This window comes from Phaeodactylum tricornutum, chromosome 22 (genome assembly GCF_000150955.2).
Source record: "Phaeodactylum tricornutum CCAP 1055/1 chromosome 22, whole genome shotgun sequence".
In the NCBI taxonomy this organism is placed as follows: Eukaryota; Bacillariophyta; class Bacillariophyceae; order Surirellales; family Neidiaceae; genus Phaeodactylum; species Phaeodactylum tricornutum.
Window position 1 is genome coordinate 534,496 of NC_011690.1, and position 16,540 is coordinate 551,035.

The window sequence follows — 16,540 nt, forward strand, 5'->3', positions numbered from 1 at the left end:
GTCAGCGACAATGCTCCGGGAATGGCAGTCGGCTCTGGAAGAGCCAAATGCGACTTCGGGTCGCCATTCTCGCGGTAGTCGCGATTCCACAGGACGCGCTGTGTTTCAACCCAAGTGGCTAGCTTGGGGTCGTCTTCGTACTTGCGTGGCACCAAACAGTTCTGAAACAACAAAGAGCGACCATTTTGAGTGAGAGAATGTCCACCCGTAACGCACGTTCGCCAAGAAAGGCAGTGACAATCCTGTGCATACGTACCCCGTATTTCTCCTTGTATTGGAGTAGACGTTGAAAAGTTTCTTCCCACTGCGAATCGTGTAGACGTGTTTTGGCTGCGGTCCGCGACGCCACTTCTTCCGGGGATCCCTTTTTGGGCTTATTCATACTTGTAGTGGTTGTCACGACCGATGTATTGTTGGGTGAGGGTATAGTCATTGGTATGGCCGGAGGCGGTTTGAGCTTGCGCGTGTTCTTGGCAGACCACGCAAAGCCAATGGCCTCGAGTTTTTCCAAGCGTTCCTGATTGAGGCGCTTGTTGGGGGCGACGATTTCGGTACCGCTGTCGTCTATTTGTCGTTGGAGGCGTTTGTGTTGGACACGTTGTGTTTCGACCCAGGTCCCTCTATAATGTACCAAGAAGGAATAAAAACGTGACGGAAATAAAAAGAGTGTGAGAAAAAATGAGGGTGTTTCACGTGTGTACACTTACAGTTTAATTCAAATCGAGAAATCAGATTCCCAGTTCCGGCTGGTATAATCACTCACAATTTGGGATCCACGGCGTAGCGTTTAGGCACCAAGCAATCCTACGGGATCAACAGGAATGGATTGCCAGTGTGAGACAACACTTCGTATACAAGGTAAAGTGTTTAGAACGACATTGTGCTCGCTTTGAGTGTGTGACGTGACCAATGACATTGTTCGGGGGAAAAGGCGGGTAGTTCGTTCGAAAACCTCGCCGACCTCGCAGAAAAATTAGAATCCCTTCCGGCGTTCGTGAACGTACCCCGTGTTGCGCCTTGTAGGCGACGACGCGTTCGAACATGGCGTCCCACTGCTCGCTGTTGACCTTTTTGGCAGCAGCAGCCTTGAGTCGTTTGGCGGCGGCTTGTTCCCGCGTTTCTAGTTCGTCATGTGATCGTTTGAGCGAGGCATCGGCGGGATAGGCGAGATGCTCGGCAACGTACGATACCGGAACATCGTGATAGGACGAACCGTGCAGACTTTCTGCTGGCGGTGTAAAAAACGAATCGTGGTGTGTTTGTGTTTGCATTTCGTCGTTTACCCCATGCAGCAAGCAGCCATGATCTTCAAAGGCATTGCTATTGTTGAATCCGACTCGGACGTTGCTTGCCATCTTGTCTGTCTCCTGCGCCATCTCCCCGCAACAGGCAAGGTGAAAATGTCAGTCCGTACGGTGTGTGTGTGTGTGTGCGTGTATGAGTGTGTATGTATGTATGTATGAGTGTGTATGTATGTATGTATGTTCGTTCGTGCGCTCCCGTTACAGTCCCTTTGTCTTTCGGTCGTTGCAAAAGTGTTGCCGCGATAGGTGTAAGTTTGTATGTACGCCTGGTACCGGTATATATGCGTTCGTATCCTATCACCCGAATAAGTCAACGTCGTCTCAGTATCATAGACTCCTGTAGAAATCTACGTATGGGAAGACTCGTGTACGGTTTGCATGGATATCAATAGAAACGACATCGAAAGTGGGAAGTAGCCACGGCCGATTCTACCTACAGTTGCATGTCAGAATTTGTCAGCATTTCGGGTTCCCGTTCCGTCGATTCCGTCGGCGACGTCGGATGGGCTCTCGTATAGCGGGAGAGGTGTGCCCCATAGTGGGCCACCAGATTCTACTTAGACGAATCCAATGAAATAGGGATTTTCATTGGACAAGCAGCATCGTACCCAGTGTTCCTTTGACAACCATTTCCCATAGTAAACCGTATGGCAATGTTGTTGACGTGTCTAAAAACGTCACGAGCAAGGACAGACCACACACTTCCTCCACCCAGAAGGATACCGACCGGTTTACATTAGCTATCGCGAATCGAGTTCCAAACGGAGGACAATCGAGCGGAACAATACTAAGTAGCTACCAAGTTCCTCTATAATGTGCACCATGAGAAAGCACCAAAAGACTTCCGTAGCTACCAGTCTACTCTTCTCTTTAATCACTGCTAATTATTCTGCTGCTGGTTATGTGACGCCAAAGTCTGCTTGGCACGCAGGGTTCGGGAGTTGGGGAAGCACTGCGCGAGCTCGAAGGCGGCCCGCGGGTCTCTCCGCGACGAAGCCGCCGACAACGTCTCCGGGCTCTCGTGACGCTGCGGAAAAAAGTCCCTTGTCGGTGCCATCGTCGAAACGTAAGCGCCCGAACCGTCCACAGCGTTGTTCCTCCAAGCCCCCTAATCAAAGATTGGATGTCCCGCAAACGTGGAGACTCTTTGGTGTGGAAGTTCATCCGGACGATTTACCCCCCGTCACAATCCGGAATTGGAATCGACCCAACAGCGAGGCCATCGATCAACTCTTTTTACACGATGCGGTCGTTCGTGCTCTTGAGCAGCGCTTGCGCATCCTTCCCGTAGATGGGGTACGGAATATCTCGTCGCCGATTGGAGCCGTACGCGTGGTCCGGCGATCGCTCGATGCCCGGCACAAACGACGAACCGACGGAACGGTGGGTCCTCGGTTCGTCTACGTCTTGGACGTCGATCTCGTCCCCTTGACCAACACCGATGGCGGCAACCCGATTGGTGCCAGTCTGCGTCTCAAACACCAACCGGGTCGGATGGAACTCCTGACCGTCCACCCCAACCAACAGCAACAAGCTCCGACCCCAGCTTCCGCGCCGCAGTCGCCCTTCGCGTCCCGACGCGTTATTGTGGTGGGCGCTGGTCCCGCTGGGCTGTTTTGTGCGCTCGCACTTGCCCGGCAAGGCTTTCGTCCCATACTTCTCGAACGAGGTCAGGCTGTGGAATCCCGAGGCAAAGACATTGGTGCCCTCATGCACCGTAGAAGCATGAACGGGGAAAGCAACTTTGCCTTTGGAGAAGGCGGTGCCGGAACTTGGAGTGATGGTAAGCTAACGACAAGGATAGGACGGAACTCGCAAGCCGTCCGTGACGTATTGGATACTCTCGTTGCCTACGGCGCACCCCAAACGATACTCGTTGAAGGAGCGCCACATTTGGGCACGGACAATCTGGTACGATTACTACGTAACATGCGCTTGGATTTGCGAGCGCTCGGTGGAAAAGTACGATTCGGAACCAGGATGACCTCGCTTATCGTGGAGGACGGAATCGCCGTTGGTGTCGAATATCATCGCAGTCAGCCCGCCATCGAGCGAAACGTTGCTCTCGCCGAACATGATCAACAATTGCCGGAACGGGGAAGTATTCGAGGGGATGCGGTAGTTTTGGCCACGGGACATTCCGCTCGGGACGTGTACGAAAATCTGTACGCTCTTGGGGTTCAACTGGAACCCAAAGGGTTTGCCGTGGGCTTTCGTGTAGAGCATCCCCAGGCTCTCATCAATAAGATTCAGTACGGCAGTGAGTGGGCACCATCGGTTATCACGGGTAAGAGCACCACGGATGCTGCCAACGCCGAGTTTTTCGCGTCACAACCGAAAAAATTGAACACAACGCATCCTGGTCAATTACCGGTACCGTCTTATCGTCTCGCTACGGACCAAGCCTACGACGGCAACCAAACGCGTGGTGTCTATTCATTCTGTATGTGCCCCGGAGGACAAATTGTTCCCGCATCGACCGATCCAGATGAAGTGTGTGTTAATGGGATGAGCTTCAGTCGTCGGGACTCACTGTGGGCCAATAGTGCCTTGGTCGTTACCGTTGCTCCGGATGATCCCGTACTTGACGAATACCGCGCCAGACACGGGGTGCTGTCCGGGATTGCTTTTCAACGCGATATGGAACGCAAGGCCGCGACAATGGGAGGTGGCAACCTGACTGTTCCGGTACAGCGGCTGACAGACTTTGTGGCCGGGATTCCCTCGACGACTGCACCCTCGTCCTCGTATCGTTTGGGCGTCCGACCGGCGGCATGTCACGAACTCTACCCGGCCCCTTTGACAACCGCGTTGCGACACGCGGTGATGGAACAATTTGAGAGACAAATGCCGGGGTTTGTCAGTGAAGAAGGACTGTTGCATGCGGTAGAAACGCGTACGTCTAGTCCCGTGCGTGTGTCACGCAACGAAACTACGATGCAGGCCGTGGGTATTCGTGGATTGTACCCCGCAGGGGAAGGAGCAGGCTTTGCGGGGGGCATCGTCTCGGCAGCAGTGGACGGATTGGCCGTGGCGGAAGCTATTTTGGAGGCTTCGTTGTCGGGCAGCGACGCGGTTGCCCCGGAAGATGAGAATCGCAAAGAACGGGCCAAGGCTATGAAAACTATTGGAACATACTACTAGAGTACCCATATGAATAGTGTATTGTACAGTAAGTATAGAGAGCATTGCTTGGCCATTGTTAGTGTCTGAGTACCACCGGAATGTTTGTCTGTCGTGACTGTCAGATGAATTTGGCGATGGTTTGCCGGGTGTCATAGTTACGGTATAGGTTAGTAAAAAAGCGATAACCGGCATTCTAACCCTGGACCCAATAGGTACATAGGTTAGGGGCTCTTTCACGTGATCTTCCACGCGGAGAGATATCGCTCCAGAGAATCTCTTTCTCCATAATTTGAGTCGAAGAAGTCACGGCCAAGTTGAAGTGGTGAGCGTTTCTCACGCAACTCCTTGATCTCGCACACTCGGGAAGACTCACAACACTACGTTGTTGTCCTGAAGCTCTGTGTGTGCTGTGTGTAGCCTTGACCGCTTCTTTCTCTACTGCCTGCTTATACTTGAATACTACCATGAAGATTTGTCTTTCGTTCCTTACTGTAGCAGCAGTCTCGGCGCTGATCAGCTCGGGTGTGGATGCCTTTAGTCCCGTCTTGGGACGGAGTTCCGTAACGACGTCCTCGTCGCGCATTGTCTTCGGCATGTCCACCATGGCAGATTCTGGCGTCCCCCCAACGACGGCGGATGCTTCATCAGACGTGGCAGATACAGAAATTCCTACAAACCTTCCCAGCGATTGTGGTATGGACTATGTACCATTAGCTACCATGCTGGCAACGGGGCAACTGGCGGAAGCCGATCAGGTAAGCAACGAGAATACTTTTTGAGGAATCCAAATATCGTAGCTCTGGCGTTCAGCGTGTGGCTGTCGTTTCTATCAAGACCTCACCCACACCCAATCGTCATTTATGGTTCGTCTCCTGCCTTTTCAGTTCACACGCGACGCCTTGATTGTTATTTCGGGCGCCAAGGCGAAAAAGCGTGATTTTGTTTATTTCACCGACGTCAAGAACATTCCAGCGAAGGACTTGGCAACAATGGAACGACTGTGGAACAAATTCTCCAACGGAAAATTTGGATACTCGGTGCAAAAGAGAAAGTGGCGACAATGCAAAGGCGACTTTGAAGCCTTTTGCCGAAAAATTGGTTGGACCGCGACGGATGGAGAAATCGAGCGTAAGAAGCGTTGGTTCGGGGCTTCCGAGTTTATTTACGACGTTAAAAAGGCTCCGGAAGGCCACTTACCCCTGACCAGTGCTCTGCGGGGGACTTCACTGATCAAGCAAATTCTGAACCATCCCGTCTGGGACGATGAGGACTGGAAAAAGGAACCCTAAACAATAGAATTCTCTGTTGCACTTTCAATGAGTTTACTGTTATTTACCGGTCACGGATGCCGGTCTGGGGCCGCCAAATGAGTAGGAGTCTGATGGCTTTATGCAAACGTCTAATTGCTTTTATGACAGCGCTTTCACACGTATACCCAGCGCCGATTTCATCTGCCCCTACACATAGATACATGGTACTGCTTACTCGCTCACGCCGTCGGCCGACATGGCGGTGTTGAACTGTCCGGCCAACGAATTCGCGGCTCGGACCCACATGAATACCAGACCAGCCAAGATCACGGCTAAATACGGCGTAGCGGCGGCTAAACTACCGACTCCAAAGATAAGAACCTGTTGAATCAACGCCCCACCACTCTTTCCCAAGGGATTGCCGACAACATCAATGGCCGCCTTGCCTTTGGTTTTGGATTCCTGATCCAAAGGGATGTAGGCCATTTCTTTACACGGATCAAACAAAGAGTATTTGGAGCTCTTGCTCAGAATATTCTGCGCCGCTCCGAGCAAGACCGCCAACATAAGCGGGGTTGTGCCCAAAAGAGCGGCAACCGGAGACATGGCGCCCGAAAACACGTTGGTGGCGAAGAAACCCAAGCCCGTCACACCGATCATCTAACAAACGAAAGGCAACAGCACGAGGAGATTAGAATGAGAAGTACGGTCGCCATCGATATTCAGTCAGTATTCATTTTGAGTACGCACCGTTGGAGTGACCAGCGCAGCTGTTCTCCAACCAAACTTCTGAAAGATGGATCGGCCGAGCAACATCATAATCAGAGTGGCCGCCCCGGTAGCTGACGAGAAGTTACCCATAAAGGCGGAGTACGAGTTCGGATCGGGAAAGGCCTGCTTGAGCTTGGCTTTCCAGCTGACTTCGACAATGTTGATGCACATGCCGTACGAAATTACCAACAAAGCTAGATCGCGAATGTAAGGGCTGCTGAAAAGAAACTTGGCCGATTCTTTTAGAGTCATCTTGGGCTTCTTTTTGCTAGGATACTTCTTTAGGGCTTTCATGGCTTCACTTTTGGCAACAACGTTATCCTGAATATACTTGTAGGTGGCAAGCAAAACTCCACCTGAGGCGACAACGGCACCCATAAGGTAATTGAGCGATACAGCCCACGCATCTACTCCAGGGGCCAAGCTGGCGCGCATATTCGAGACGAATTTGACGTATTGTCCCGAAAATATGAGGGCCACGTTGGCACCGAGTCCAAACAACGGGTCTGTATAAAGTGTGCAATCGCGCGAGAGGAAAAGGGAAAGCGTATGTGAGCGATGTATGGCGCGCAGTAACCAACATGATAATTGCATCATGTCGGTGTGGAGAATTGGTATGTGTGCAGATACGTACAATACTTTTTGGCTTCTTCGACGGTCGTGATCTGATTGGCCAAGCTCCAAAAGAGGAGACTCGCAACGACACTTCCCCACATTTCAGCCATGACGTAAAAGACAGCGAAACTCCAGTTGCGAACAATAGCGAGCGGTGCGGCAAAGTTGGCCGGCAACCTGGCCGCGAGAACGTCCACCAAGGCGTGTGGGTGCAGGATGGCCCGATTCGGGTAGATGAAAAAGGCAAAGGATGCGAAAAAGATGAGAAAGGGAATCACACACGCGTAGAACACGTTTTTGAGTTCCATCGAATCAGTCATTTTGGCATAGACGCCCGTAAATCCCTGCAACAAGAAACATAATCCGAAAGTGGCGGGCGTGTTGGCAGAGCACAAACAGAAAACGTCGATTTTATGTTAGATACGAGACAGCAACATCACACAGCCACGTGTCGTCACCAAAAGGTACTTACGATTGCCACGGGTAGATTACAGTAAGTCTTGATGAAGGGTATGACTTCAGCTCCGGATTTTGGGGCCGTAACCATGAGTACATCTTTTGTGTCACGAAGAATAGTATAGTTGAAGAGGATGCAAAAGAACATGAGTGCCAAGGGAACCAGTTTTTGTCGTTCTTCCTGAGGCGGAACGATAGACTTGATCTTCTGTAAGAATCCTTTCTTCTTGGAGTCGCTTTCGTCGTCGTTGCTCTCAATAGCGGCGTCCGACATTTGAATCGGAGAAACCATTGTCGGTCGGGGCTTTCGTTTGTTAGCGCCAGCCTTCGACCAAGGCGTCTGCATGTGCAAGGCACTATTCTGAGGATTTCCCATCGCTAGTCCACGTGCACGAGGAAGAACAAGGGAACCCGAATAGGGAACAGCTTGATTGGGACTATACCGATGCGCAGATGGCGCAAAGGCTTCGGTCGACGAGGGCGATAGAACCGCCAATAGGAGTGTCGTGCATGCTAGCCCAACTAGGACCACACTGCGGTGAGAAGCAACGCTAGTCGTCGGTATCATCTTGACGGTACACGGAACAATGGATGAGGGAATGGAACAGGAGGTTGACACGCACGCACACAAAAGCGGCGGTGGATTGTGAAGAAGATCGGATCGGATCGGATCGGATTGGATCCAGCTGACGACGAGGTTCGTTGAAATTGTGGTGGAATTTGGACGAGTGGAAGGTTTCGAGGTGTTTTGAGAGGGTGTGGGTCCTTCGGTACTTCTGTATGTAGGGTTGGTACTCGTACCCGTGCGGTCGCTACGAACTCGCGACAACAAAGGTTGATGTTACTCTTGATTCCCACGCACAGTGCCTGTCACATCAATCTTCCACTCGATTCGCAGGCACACGATTCGGTACCGTTTGGGCCCATCAGATGGCGAAAAAGGCGAAGAAACCTCGACGCCCGAAGATCCACCAATCAAAGAACGTAATTTTAAATTTTTGATTGGCAGCTGTGGAAAGACACCCTCAGAACCCAAAAGGAAAAAGGACGGACCGTCAACCAAAGTGTCAACGTGATGCCTTCGTTTGCGCCAAGGTCCACGGAAACCCTTGGATCCAAATTCGATAGGGTTGTCTCTCCGATTCGGTTGCGTTTGGTTGTGTTCTGTTCCGTCGCATCCATTGACAGCAAAAACGATGGCCGTTCCTGTGTCAGTCGCTCCGGAACGTCATGATCGCGGGTCCTTACTGGAAGTGGAATCAATGCCAGACCAGATCATTTACGTAAAGTGCGCTGTGTCGGTGGCGGAATCAATAGGTTCCTCATGAAGGGAAATGCGATAGATACGCTGGAACTCCAGCCTTTGCAGGATGTACATCGAGGACGTTGTGCGCAGACAAGCAACTCGTCCGCGACAACCGACGATACGGTTGTCACCCGAGTACAATGCGAATCAACAGTACATCTTACAATGGACCCGGATAAGGCTCTAGAACTCGACATTCGTAGTCACAACGAATGGTCTTGGAACGAATTTTGGTATCCGCCCTCTATTCCCAATGAACTTCAACTCTGGAGAAAAGAGAATATGGCCATACCGATGTGCTATTTGATGGTTGGGACGATGCAAGGACTGGTGCGGCCACTCCTCAACGTGTATCCACTCGATCTGAACGCAACCGAAGCTCAGCAAACGACTTTGGCTACCGTCGCTACACTCCCCGCCGCTTTGAAACTTCTCTACGGCTTTCTTAGCGACAATGTTCCTCTATGTGGATACCGCCGGAAACCCTACATGGCTCTGGGTTGGTTAAGCGCCTCGCTTACCATGATGATACTTGGTTATTCATCCAATCTGTCTATACTCTACGCAGATGACAATCAACCCATCGCACCCGGTGGTGCTCCGTCGATTTCGTTCTTGACCGGTGCATTTTTTGTGTTCGGCACAGGCATGTGGCTAGCCGACGTAATGGCCGATTCTCTGGTAGCCCAAAAAGCTCGTTTGGAATCGGAAAGTATGCGGGGGTCAATGCAGTCCTCGTGTTATGTCGCTCGCTTTCTCGGACTTCTCTTGGCGGCTCCCATTTCGACTCTCTTGTACAGTCGACACGGTGCGAGTCGTATCGTACTGATGCTGACAATCATTCCAATAGCTATGGCACCCCTCGTATATTGCCTGAGAGAGGATCGAAATGGTCCGATACCCTCGACAAGGGACCAGTGCTCTGAACTATGGAAAACGGCTTGTTCCCGATCCGTCTGGCAGCCCATGGCCTTCGTATACGTCTTCAACGTTTTACAGGTGTCCAACGCGGCTTGGCGCCAATATTTGAAATCCGTCTTGCACTTTACCTCCGCTGAAATGAACTCGCTTTTGATTGCGTCCTACGTCCTCTTGTACGTGGGGACGTTGACCTACAAATGCTGCTTTTTGCACGCTAGCTGGCAACGTATCTATCAGGTTTGCATTGCGCTCAACGCATTGTTTTCCGGCTTGCAACTTTTGTTGATTCGGAACGTCACTTTTGGCTTAAGCCCTTTTGTCTTTGCCTTGGGAGACGATGCATTTAGCGAATTTTTGGAGGGCGTGCAATTTTTGCCGGTGGCCATTCTCATGGTGGCGCTTTGTCCACCTGGATCGGAAGGGGCGAGCTACGCCATGTTCACCACCGTCTGGTACGGACATTGTGTTTGTGTGTATGTATGCATCACGTTGGATATTCCAATAGGTTAGCCATACAGTATCCTTTTCTTCTGGGGGTTCCATCTGACAAAATTGACACTCTTACGTTTTGTTTTTCCTCTCTCTCTAGGAACTCGGGCATGATGTTGGCTCCAGCTATCAGCACAGAGAGATGTTGGCTCCAGCTATCAGCACAGAGATGCTCGGAATTTGGAATTGCAGCAAGGAAACATTGGAGAGCGGCAATTTGGATGGATTGTTCAAGCTTACTCTGCTGACGACTATTGTGCAAACACTTCCGCTCGCTTGCATCGGCTGGTTACCCCGCGGTCGGACCGAGCTGGAAACACTATCGGAGAAACAATATTCAGGAAGCCCAATTGGTGGTGGCATCTTTTTGGCCGTACTTTTAGGATCTATGGCTTGGACTCTAGCAGTGGCGATATTGAACGTAGGCTACCCGGGCTGGGGAGGCGGATCCTAGTCTCGATCAAACTACAGACGGCAATTGAGTTGAGATTTTCCCGATCGGGATCTCCACTGACTCTTTTCAGGCCATTGTTCACAGTCAAAAGCGAAAACGTACTCTGATGTATAATCATATTTTTGTAACGAATAGCTTTTTCCACAACGGATGCCGTTGACAGCTTCAAATCAACAATCTGCGAAACAGCCCTTCCCTGTGGTGGTAGAACCTATGCCTTGCATCGTGTGATAATGCGGTGTTTTCATCTTTCGTGTCTGTGAAACTCGAAACTGAAACCTAACCCTGCAAATGCTGTCAACGAAGTACGCTAGCTAGCGCTCTCCGAGTAGAGGACGAACGGCGATTCGAATCGAAACTGTAATTCTTGCCAGAAAAAAACGAAGCATGCACCGATAGTGAGGGCGCCGCTGCTTCGAAGAGAGTTTCTCGAAAAGCATATGCTAGCAGAGAAAATCAACTACCAGTCAATATCTCTGCTATCGATGTGTACATGAGCTTGCGAAGGACACTTTTATCAAGTGGAGAAAGAATGAGTAGTAGTAGCGGTCCCGAAAACGGTGCATCCGACCACAGCGTCGAACGCGGCTCAAGCCATCATTCTCTATTCGTTGACGAAGACGCAGCTCGTCTTTCCACAGGCGAGACTTCAAATGAAGTATTAGAACTGCACCGTACATCATTGGAGCGATCCACAGATCCTACGTGTGCTTCCTCCGATATGAAAGAGTTCTTGGCATGCTTGTCTTTCTTAATAGTGAGCTTGGTGATTGGAGGCCTACCGATCAATCCTCGCCAACGGCCGATTCCATACCAGCTGCTTGAAGACATGAAAATATACGTACGCAATCAAGTCTACAACGAAAGATTTGAAGGCGAAACGATACCAGACTTCTTGCTGTTGCTTCTGGCGATTATTTTACCCTTTTTTTCCCAGATTTTCGTTTGTGTCTTGCTTCGTCGAGCCGGTGATAGACACAGGACAGTATGCGTGTATCTCGTGGCGTTTGCCATAACTTTGTTAGTCATTGATTTCGTCAAGTTGTACGTTGGTTATTTGCGACCCATTTTCTACGTTAGCTGCGAGCCAGACGACGTCTATGAAACTTGTACGGATGGAGGTGGAGGTGATGTTCGCAAGTCGTTTCCGTCGGGTCACGCTGGAACAGCATTTTGTGGCATGACGTTGATTGCATTGTATCTTCATACGAGAGTTGGTGTACCTAGTGTACAAACAATGGTCCGAGAAATGTATTCCGACGGGAACGTCCGCTGGACAGTTGGGTACTCCAAGTCACCGAGTATGGCTAGATTGGTTTCAATCCTATCGCTTACGCCCTTGATGTTGGCTCTTTTTATCGCTGCCAGCCGCGTCGTCGACAACAAACATTTCCCGGCTGATGTAGTTGGTGGTTCCGTTTTAGGAGCTTCGATTGCTGTATTTACGCATAGCTTGTGGTTTCCTTAGCCTAGTGGGTCAATACTACCAGGTCTCCAGTGAGAATACCTCATAGATGTGGTGCATCTTTAGATGTTGGTTTTTAGGGCATTTTTTGTTTGACGGTGGTAATGTAAGTGCCAGTTACAGGATTATAAGGGTAGCGTAGCAAAATTGCAGTGTATGCAGTCAAAAAGAACAACACTCGGGATTCCAACGTGGTCCCCCACCGTAGTACTAACCGAGGCCGACGATGCTTAACTTCGCTGAGCAGACGGGAAGCGGTGCTGTCATCGTGGTATGGTCGTTCCTAATATTTGGGTTGTGTTTATAGCTATTTATATTCAGTAAGTGTCTGTTCCCAACCGTCATGCAAACGTACATCGACTATGAAAGCCAAGACAATGTGATCCAGTATTCTTGAAACCATCATCAGAGAGCATTCCTCTTTCACAGTAAAGGCAAATTGCTGCTGTCGACAGCTTTATCACGCATCATGTCGGATTCAGAGGACTCCCATAATGTTAAACTTGAAGATGAAATGGGCGATATTGCCAGCGCTCCTTCCCTATACAGTCGCCCCGCATTTTTCAGACAAACCCGGACCGGAAAGATTCTCAAAACCGTCAACGAGCGATATTATCGAGACGATTTGGGCTTTGGCTGTCACTTTGTCGATGATGCAAGTGTCAAGCGACATAAACAGGTTGACGAGGTTGTAGGAAAACCCGAAACGATAGAATCAGCATCAGAATTGCTCGCATTGCTTCAGCCCTGTCAACCCCATGCGTTAATAGTCTGTGATGCCAATGTTTTGTTGCACAATATAGATGTTTTGGAACAAGCGGACTCTCTCATGCCGAATATTGTCATTCCTCAGACGGCTTTAATGGAATGTCGGGCCAATCGAATGGTAGCTTATGACCGCACGGTCGAGCTGTTGCGAGCAGTAGGGGGCGGGAAGACCAAAACTACCAAACGTTGCGGCATCTTCTTTGCTGATCCGCATCATGCTGCAACTCAGCTCGAACATGATGAGACCAAAATTGAGCGCAAGGGAAATTCCATCAACGATGAAAACGATGCCCGCATTCGAAAAGTAGCCGACTATTTTGGCACAGCCTTAAAGAACACGGGTGTGCGAGTGATCTTGCTGACCGACGACGCCGGCTCTCGCACACTCGCGGCAGAAGAATCCTCAACGTACCAAGCCAAGTCGGTGCGAGAATGGGTAAAAGAATTAGAAAGGTTCAATCCAGGTCTATCTCTACTCGATCAAGTCGCACAATTTAATAATACTAGCCCCACGGGTGGTATCAACGAAAAGGATTACTTTGAAGCTCATCTAGAAGCCAAGCTTTTGTTACGAGGAGTACAAGCTGGAATGTACCACCGGGGAGTGCTACGATCCGCAGGAAGCCATTCCGCTATGATTACGATTAGACAAGGCGATGAACGAGTAGCTGTGACGATACCAAGCTTTACGGATCGGAATCGTGCCGTCGACGGCGATGTCGTTGCTGTGGCTTTGCATCCTTTGGACAAGTGGATTACTGCGAGCGTCGATCTCAAAGCCAGTAAGGCTGAGGCAAACAGAGCTATTGCGCCAGGTATCGCTAATGAAACAGCTGAACCAACTATAAGTGAAATGAACAATGTCGCCGACACCTTTGCTTTGGAGGATGACGCTGAATCACTGCGTCCCACTGGTAAGGTTGTTGGAATCATTCGGCGCAACTTTTCCACTTACAGCGGCTCCATTTACGCCATCAAAAGTGACTCTACAGAGCTGACGGATCGAGAGCGGACTGCATCAGATTATGAACGCGAGCATCCGGATGGGTCAATCACCTGCGTATTCTTTCCCGTCGACAAGAAGATTCCTCCCATTTTAATTCGGACAACGCAACGGGATCGCCTTTTCGGTCAACGCATAGTTGTGGCTATGGATTCCTGGCCCTCCACATCTATTTACCCCCTAGGACATTACGTACGGGTGATTGGGCCAGCCGGATCTAAAGACGTTGAAACCGAAGTGCTGCTTCAAGAGCATGACATACCTCACGAACCTTTCCCTGCTGCTGTTCTTGCTTGCTTGCCACCTGAAGATTACCGCATCGATGTAGACAATAGCCCCGGACGCCAGGATATCCGGCACATTCCTGTTTTGTCAATCGATCCGCCCAATTGCAAAGATATCGACGACGCACTACACTGCACTGTGCTACCCAACGGAAACTTTCAGGTTGGTGTGCACATTGCGGACGGTACGTTAGGGAGAAGGATTGTCTACAGTTAGCCCCTATGTTCGATCTGACAACACACTATGGATTCTTTTGCAGTGACACACTACGTCCAGGCAGGTACCGCGATTGATCTAGAAGCAGCGAATCGTTCGACGTCGACGTATTTAGTAAATAAGCGACTCGACATGCTTCCCAGCCTCTTAACAACAGACCTTTGCAGTCTGAAAGGAAATGTAGATCGGTACGCCTTTTCGGTACTGTGGGAGGTCACACCAGAGGCCGAGATTCTCAACGTTGAATTTCAAAAGACCATCATCCACTCGATTGCCGCCCTTACTTATCAGCAAGCGCAGACAATGATTGACCAACCCGACGACCCGAACGATATTCAGTCGAATGCCGTGAAGCGCCTCGCATCTCTTGCACGTAAGTTTCGAAAACGTCGAATTGATGCTGGGGCGTTGACTTTGGCATCACCAGAAGTTAAGTTCGTGTTGGACAGCGAGTCCTTGAATCCAACAGACGTCCAAGCGTACGCACTGTTGGAAGCAAATGCTGTCGTAGAGGAATTCATGCTACTGGCCAACGTTACCGTATCGAAAAAAATTCTTCGGCACTTTCCGACTTTGTCAGTACTTCGACGGCATCCTGCTCCTAACCGCGCTATGTTTGATAGCCTTATCAGTAAAGCAAAGAGCAAGGATTTGGATATCAATATCGACGACTCGAAGCGTCTAGCGGATTCGCTGGATGCCGCTGTTGTAGAGTCTGACCCTTACGTGAACAAACTTCTTCGTATTTTGTCGACCCGATGCATGAGCCCCGCGCAGTACTTTTGCTCGGGAGAGTTTCGCCCAATGGAGTGGCATCACTACGGTTTGGCGGCGCCTGTCTATACACACTTTACGTCCCCAATTCGACGTTACGCGGATGTTTGCGTCCATCGATTGTTAGCTGCTGCTGTAGGGGTGGCCCCTTTACCACCTCACCTCTCATCGAAATCTTACCTGCATGATCTATGTGCCAACATGAATAGACGCCATCGTGCGGCGCAGCTTGCAGGTCGAGCCAGTGTGCAGCTTCATACACTCATTTTCTTTGCCGGTGATGGGGCCAAAGAAGAACAAGCTTACATATTGGACGTAGAAACTGCAGAAGGAGTCGAGCCTTCCTTTACTGTGATTGTTCCTAGATACGGAATCGAAGGGAGAGTGAAGCTACCTATAGCATCGGATGACAGTCATCTTCAACGACTTCCAGACCAACATAAGATCATATATGCGCACGGCAGCTCGGAAGTCAGTCTTCAAGTTTTTGACAGAGTACAGGTTCGAATATGGGTACGGCAAGTCCAAGATCATCAACGCGAGCTAGTTTTAGATTTGGTTGATGAGCGGTTTGATCGAAAGCAAAAAGGGGAGGATACAAATCAGGGACCAAGGCCGAAGAAGATGAAGTCAAGATAGTCGCATGAGTGAGTGAGTTTGACTCTCGCTGTTCTCACGAGTCCACCAGCCAACGGTATTCATTCATTATCATCGTTTTCCAGCACTCCGAATCGAGATGAATTCTTTATGATGCGTGAACGCCCAAGACATCGGCAAAGATGCAGCTCTTCTCTTTTTCAGGCTCGAATGCCTGTTTAAGTTTTCAGATAAGTTCGTAATTCCATCCTTTCGACTTGGTGACTCGGTAGGCGTTAGGATGGTTTTGCTGAACTGTTTAACTTTCTGCGATCTGAACTTATTAGCGAGTTTATGCTGTTCAACTTCTTCTGACTTTGATTTAGTCAAAGGTGTTTACATTTAATGCATTTCTGTGAACTTGTGGTTTTCGCAGAACAAATAGAAGGCTCGTGTCGGAAAGGATAGAATATTATTGTACGCGAGTTGTGTGCAGTATACAAGGCTTTCTCTCTAATGGCTACGAAGCGGGTTCACAAGCTTTTCACAGCCAGATTGCTCTTGTCTCGGCTTCATTGTTAATAGCCCATTCCTTCGTCGCAGCAAGGGTGTCCAGAAGACGTTCTGAATGATCGACTGCACTCTTGGAAGATTACAGTATGCGAAAAAGCTACGAGTGTCATCTAAATCAAAGAGCAGCTACAACATATGAGCAGCGTTCAGTCTATACTTATGCTTGACGATGACCAGAGTGTTCCACT

At 49.9% G+C, this 16,540-nt stretch overlaps 6 protein-coding genes across 6 annotated transcripts; 5 read left to right on the plus strand and 1 right to left on the minus strand.

Moving 5' to 3' along the window:
* Nucleotides 1-2,867: 2,867 nt before the first annotated feature.
* PHATRDRAFT_15935 (predicted protein) lies at nucleotides 2,868-4,373 on the plus strand (the record flags this gene model as incomplete). The annotated part of the gene is made up of 2 exons (XM_002184117.1): nucleotides 2,868-3,591; nucleotides 3,709-4,373. Coding segments are annotated over 2 exons (1,389 nt in total), but the record flags the coding sequence as incomplete, so codon positions are not given.
* Nucleotides 4,374-5,359: 986 nt separating this feature from the next.
* PHATRDRAFT_15980 (predicted protein) lies at nucleotides 5,360-5,719 on the plus strand (the record flags this gene model as incomplete). Its single annotated transcript, XM_002184118.1, has 1 exon — nucleotides 5,360-5,719. A coding segment is annotated over one exon (360 nt), but the record flags the coding sequence as incomplete, so codon positions are not given.
* A 15-nt stretch (nucleotides 5,720-5,734) lies between these two features.
* On the minus strand, nucleotides 5,735-8,670 carry NTT1 (nucleotide transporter 1). Its single transcript, XM_002184235.1, has 4 exons — nucleotides 7,539-8,670; nucleotides 7,086-7,410; nucleotides 6,431-6,957; nucleotides 5,735-6,340 (listed from the first exon to the last, which is right to left on the minus strand). The coding sequence occupies exons 1-4, from the start codon at nucleotides 8,088-8,090 to the stop codon at nucleotides 5,912-5,914; spliced, it is 1,833 nt and encodes a 610-aa protein (XP_002184271.1). The 5' UTR covers nucleotides 8,091-8,670; the 3' UTR covers nucleotides 5,735-5,911.
* A 44-nt stretch (nucleotides 8,671-8,714) lies between these two features.
* PHATRDRAFT_49534 (predicted protein) lies at nucleotides 8,715-10,822 on the plus strand. Its single transcript, XM_002184119.1, has 3 exons — nucleotides 8,715-8,810; nucleotides 8,840-10,226; nucleotides 10,339-10,822. The coding sequence occupies exons 1-3, from the start codon at nucleotides 8,719-8,721 to the stop codon at nucleotides 10,690-10,692; spliced, it is 1,833 nt and encodes a 610-aa protein (XP_002184155.1). The 5' UTR covers nucleotides 8,715-8,718; the 3' UTR covers nucleotides 10,693-10,822.
* Nucleotides 10,823-11,224: 402 nt separating this feature from the next.
* On the plus strand, nucleotides 11,225-12,160 carry PHATRDRAFT_40261 (predicted protein; the record flags this gene model as incomplete). Its single annotated transcript, XM_002184120.1, has 1 exon — nucleotides 11,225-12,160. The coding sequence occupies one exon, from the start codon at nucleotides 11,225-11,227 to the stop codon at nucleotides 12,158-12,160; it is 936 nt and encodes a 311-aa protein (XP_002184156.1).
* Nucleotides 12,161-12,671: 511 nt separating this feature from the next.
* Nucleotides 12,672-15,596, plus strand: PHATRDRAFT_23306 (predicted protein; the record flags this gene model as incomplete). Its single annotated transcript, XM_002184121.1, has 4 exons — nucleotides 12,672-12,818; nucleotides 12,903-13,905; nucleotides 13,948-14,397; nucleotides 14,473-15,596. Coding segments are annotated over 4 exons (2,724 nt in total), but the record flags the coding sequence as incomplete, so codon positions are not given.
* Between the last annotated feature and the right edge of the window lie 944 nt (nucleotides 15,597-16,540).

Coding starts and splice junctions, on each gene's coding strand:
- NTT1 (XM_002184235.1), bottom strand. CDS start 8,090: ATGATACCGACGACTAGCGTTGCTTCTCACCGCAGTGTGGTCCTAGTT. Junction 7,411..7,538: donor GTAATCTACCCGTGGCAATC/GTAAGTACCTTT, acceptor TTCTTGTTGCAG/GGATTTACGGGCGTCTATGC. Junction 6,958..7,085: donor CGAAGAAGCCAAAAAGTATT/GTACGTATCTGC, acceptor CACTTTATACAG/ACCCGTTGTTTGGACTCGGT.
- PHATRDRAFT_49534 (XM_002184119.1), top strand. CDS start 8,719: ATGGCCGTTCCTGTGTCAGTCGCTCCGGAACGTCATGATCGCGGGTCC. Junction 8,811..8,839: donor GACCAGATCATTTACGTAAA/GTGCGCTGTGTC, acceptor CGGAATCAATAG/GTTCCTCATGAAGGGAAATG. Junction 10,227..10,338: donor GACATTGTGTTTGTGTGTAT/GTATGCATCACG, acceptor CTCTCTCTCTAG/GAACTCGGGCATGATGTTGG.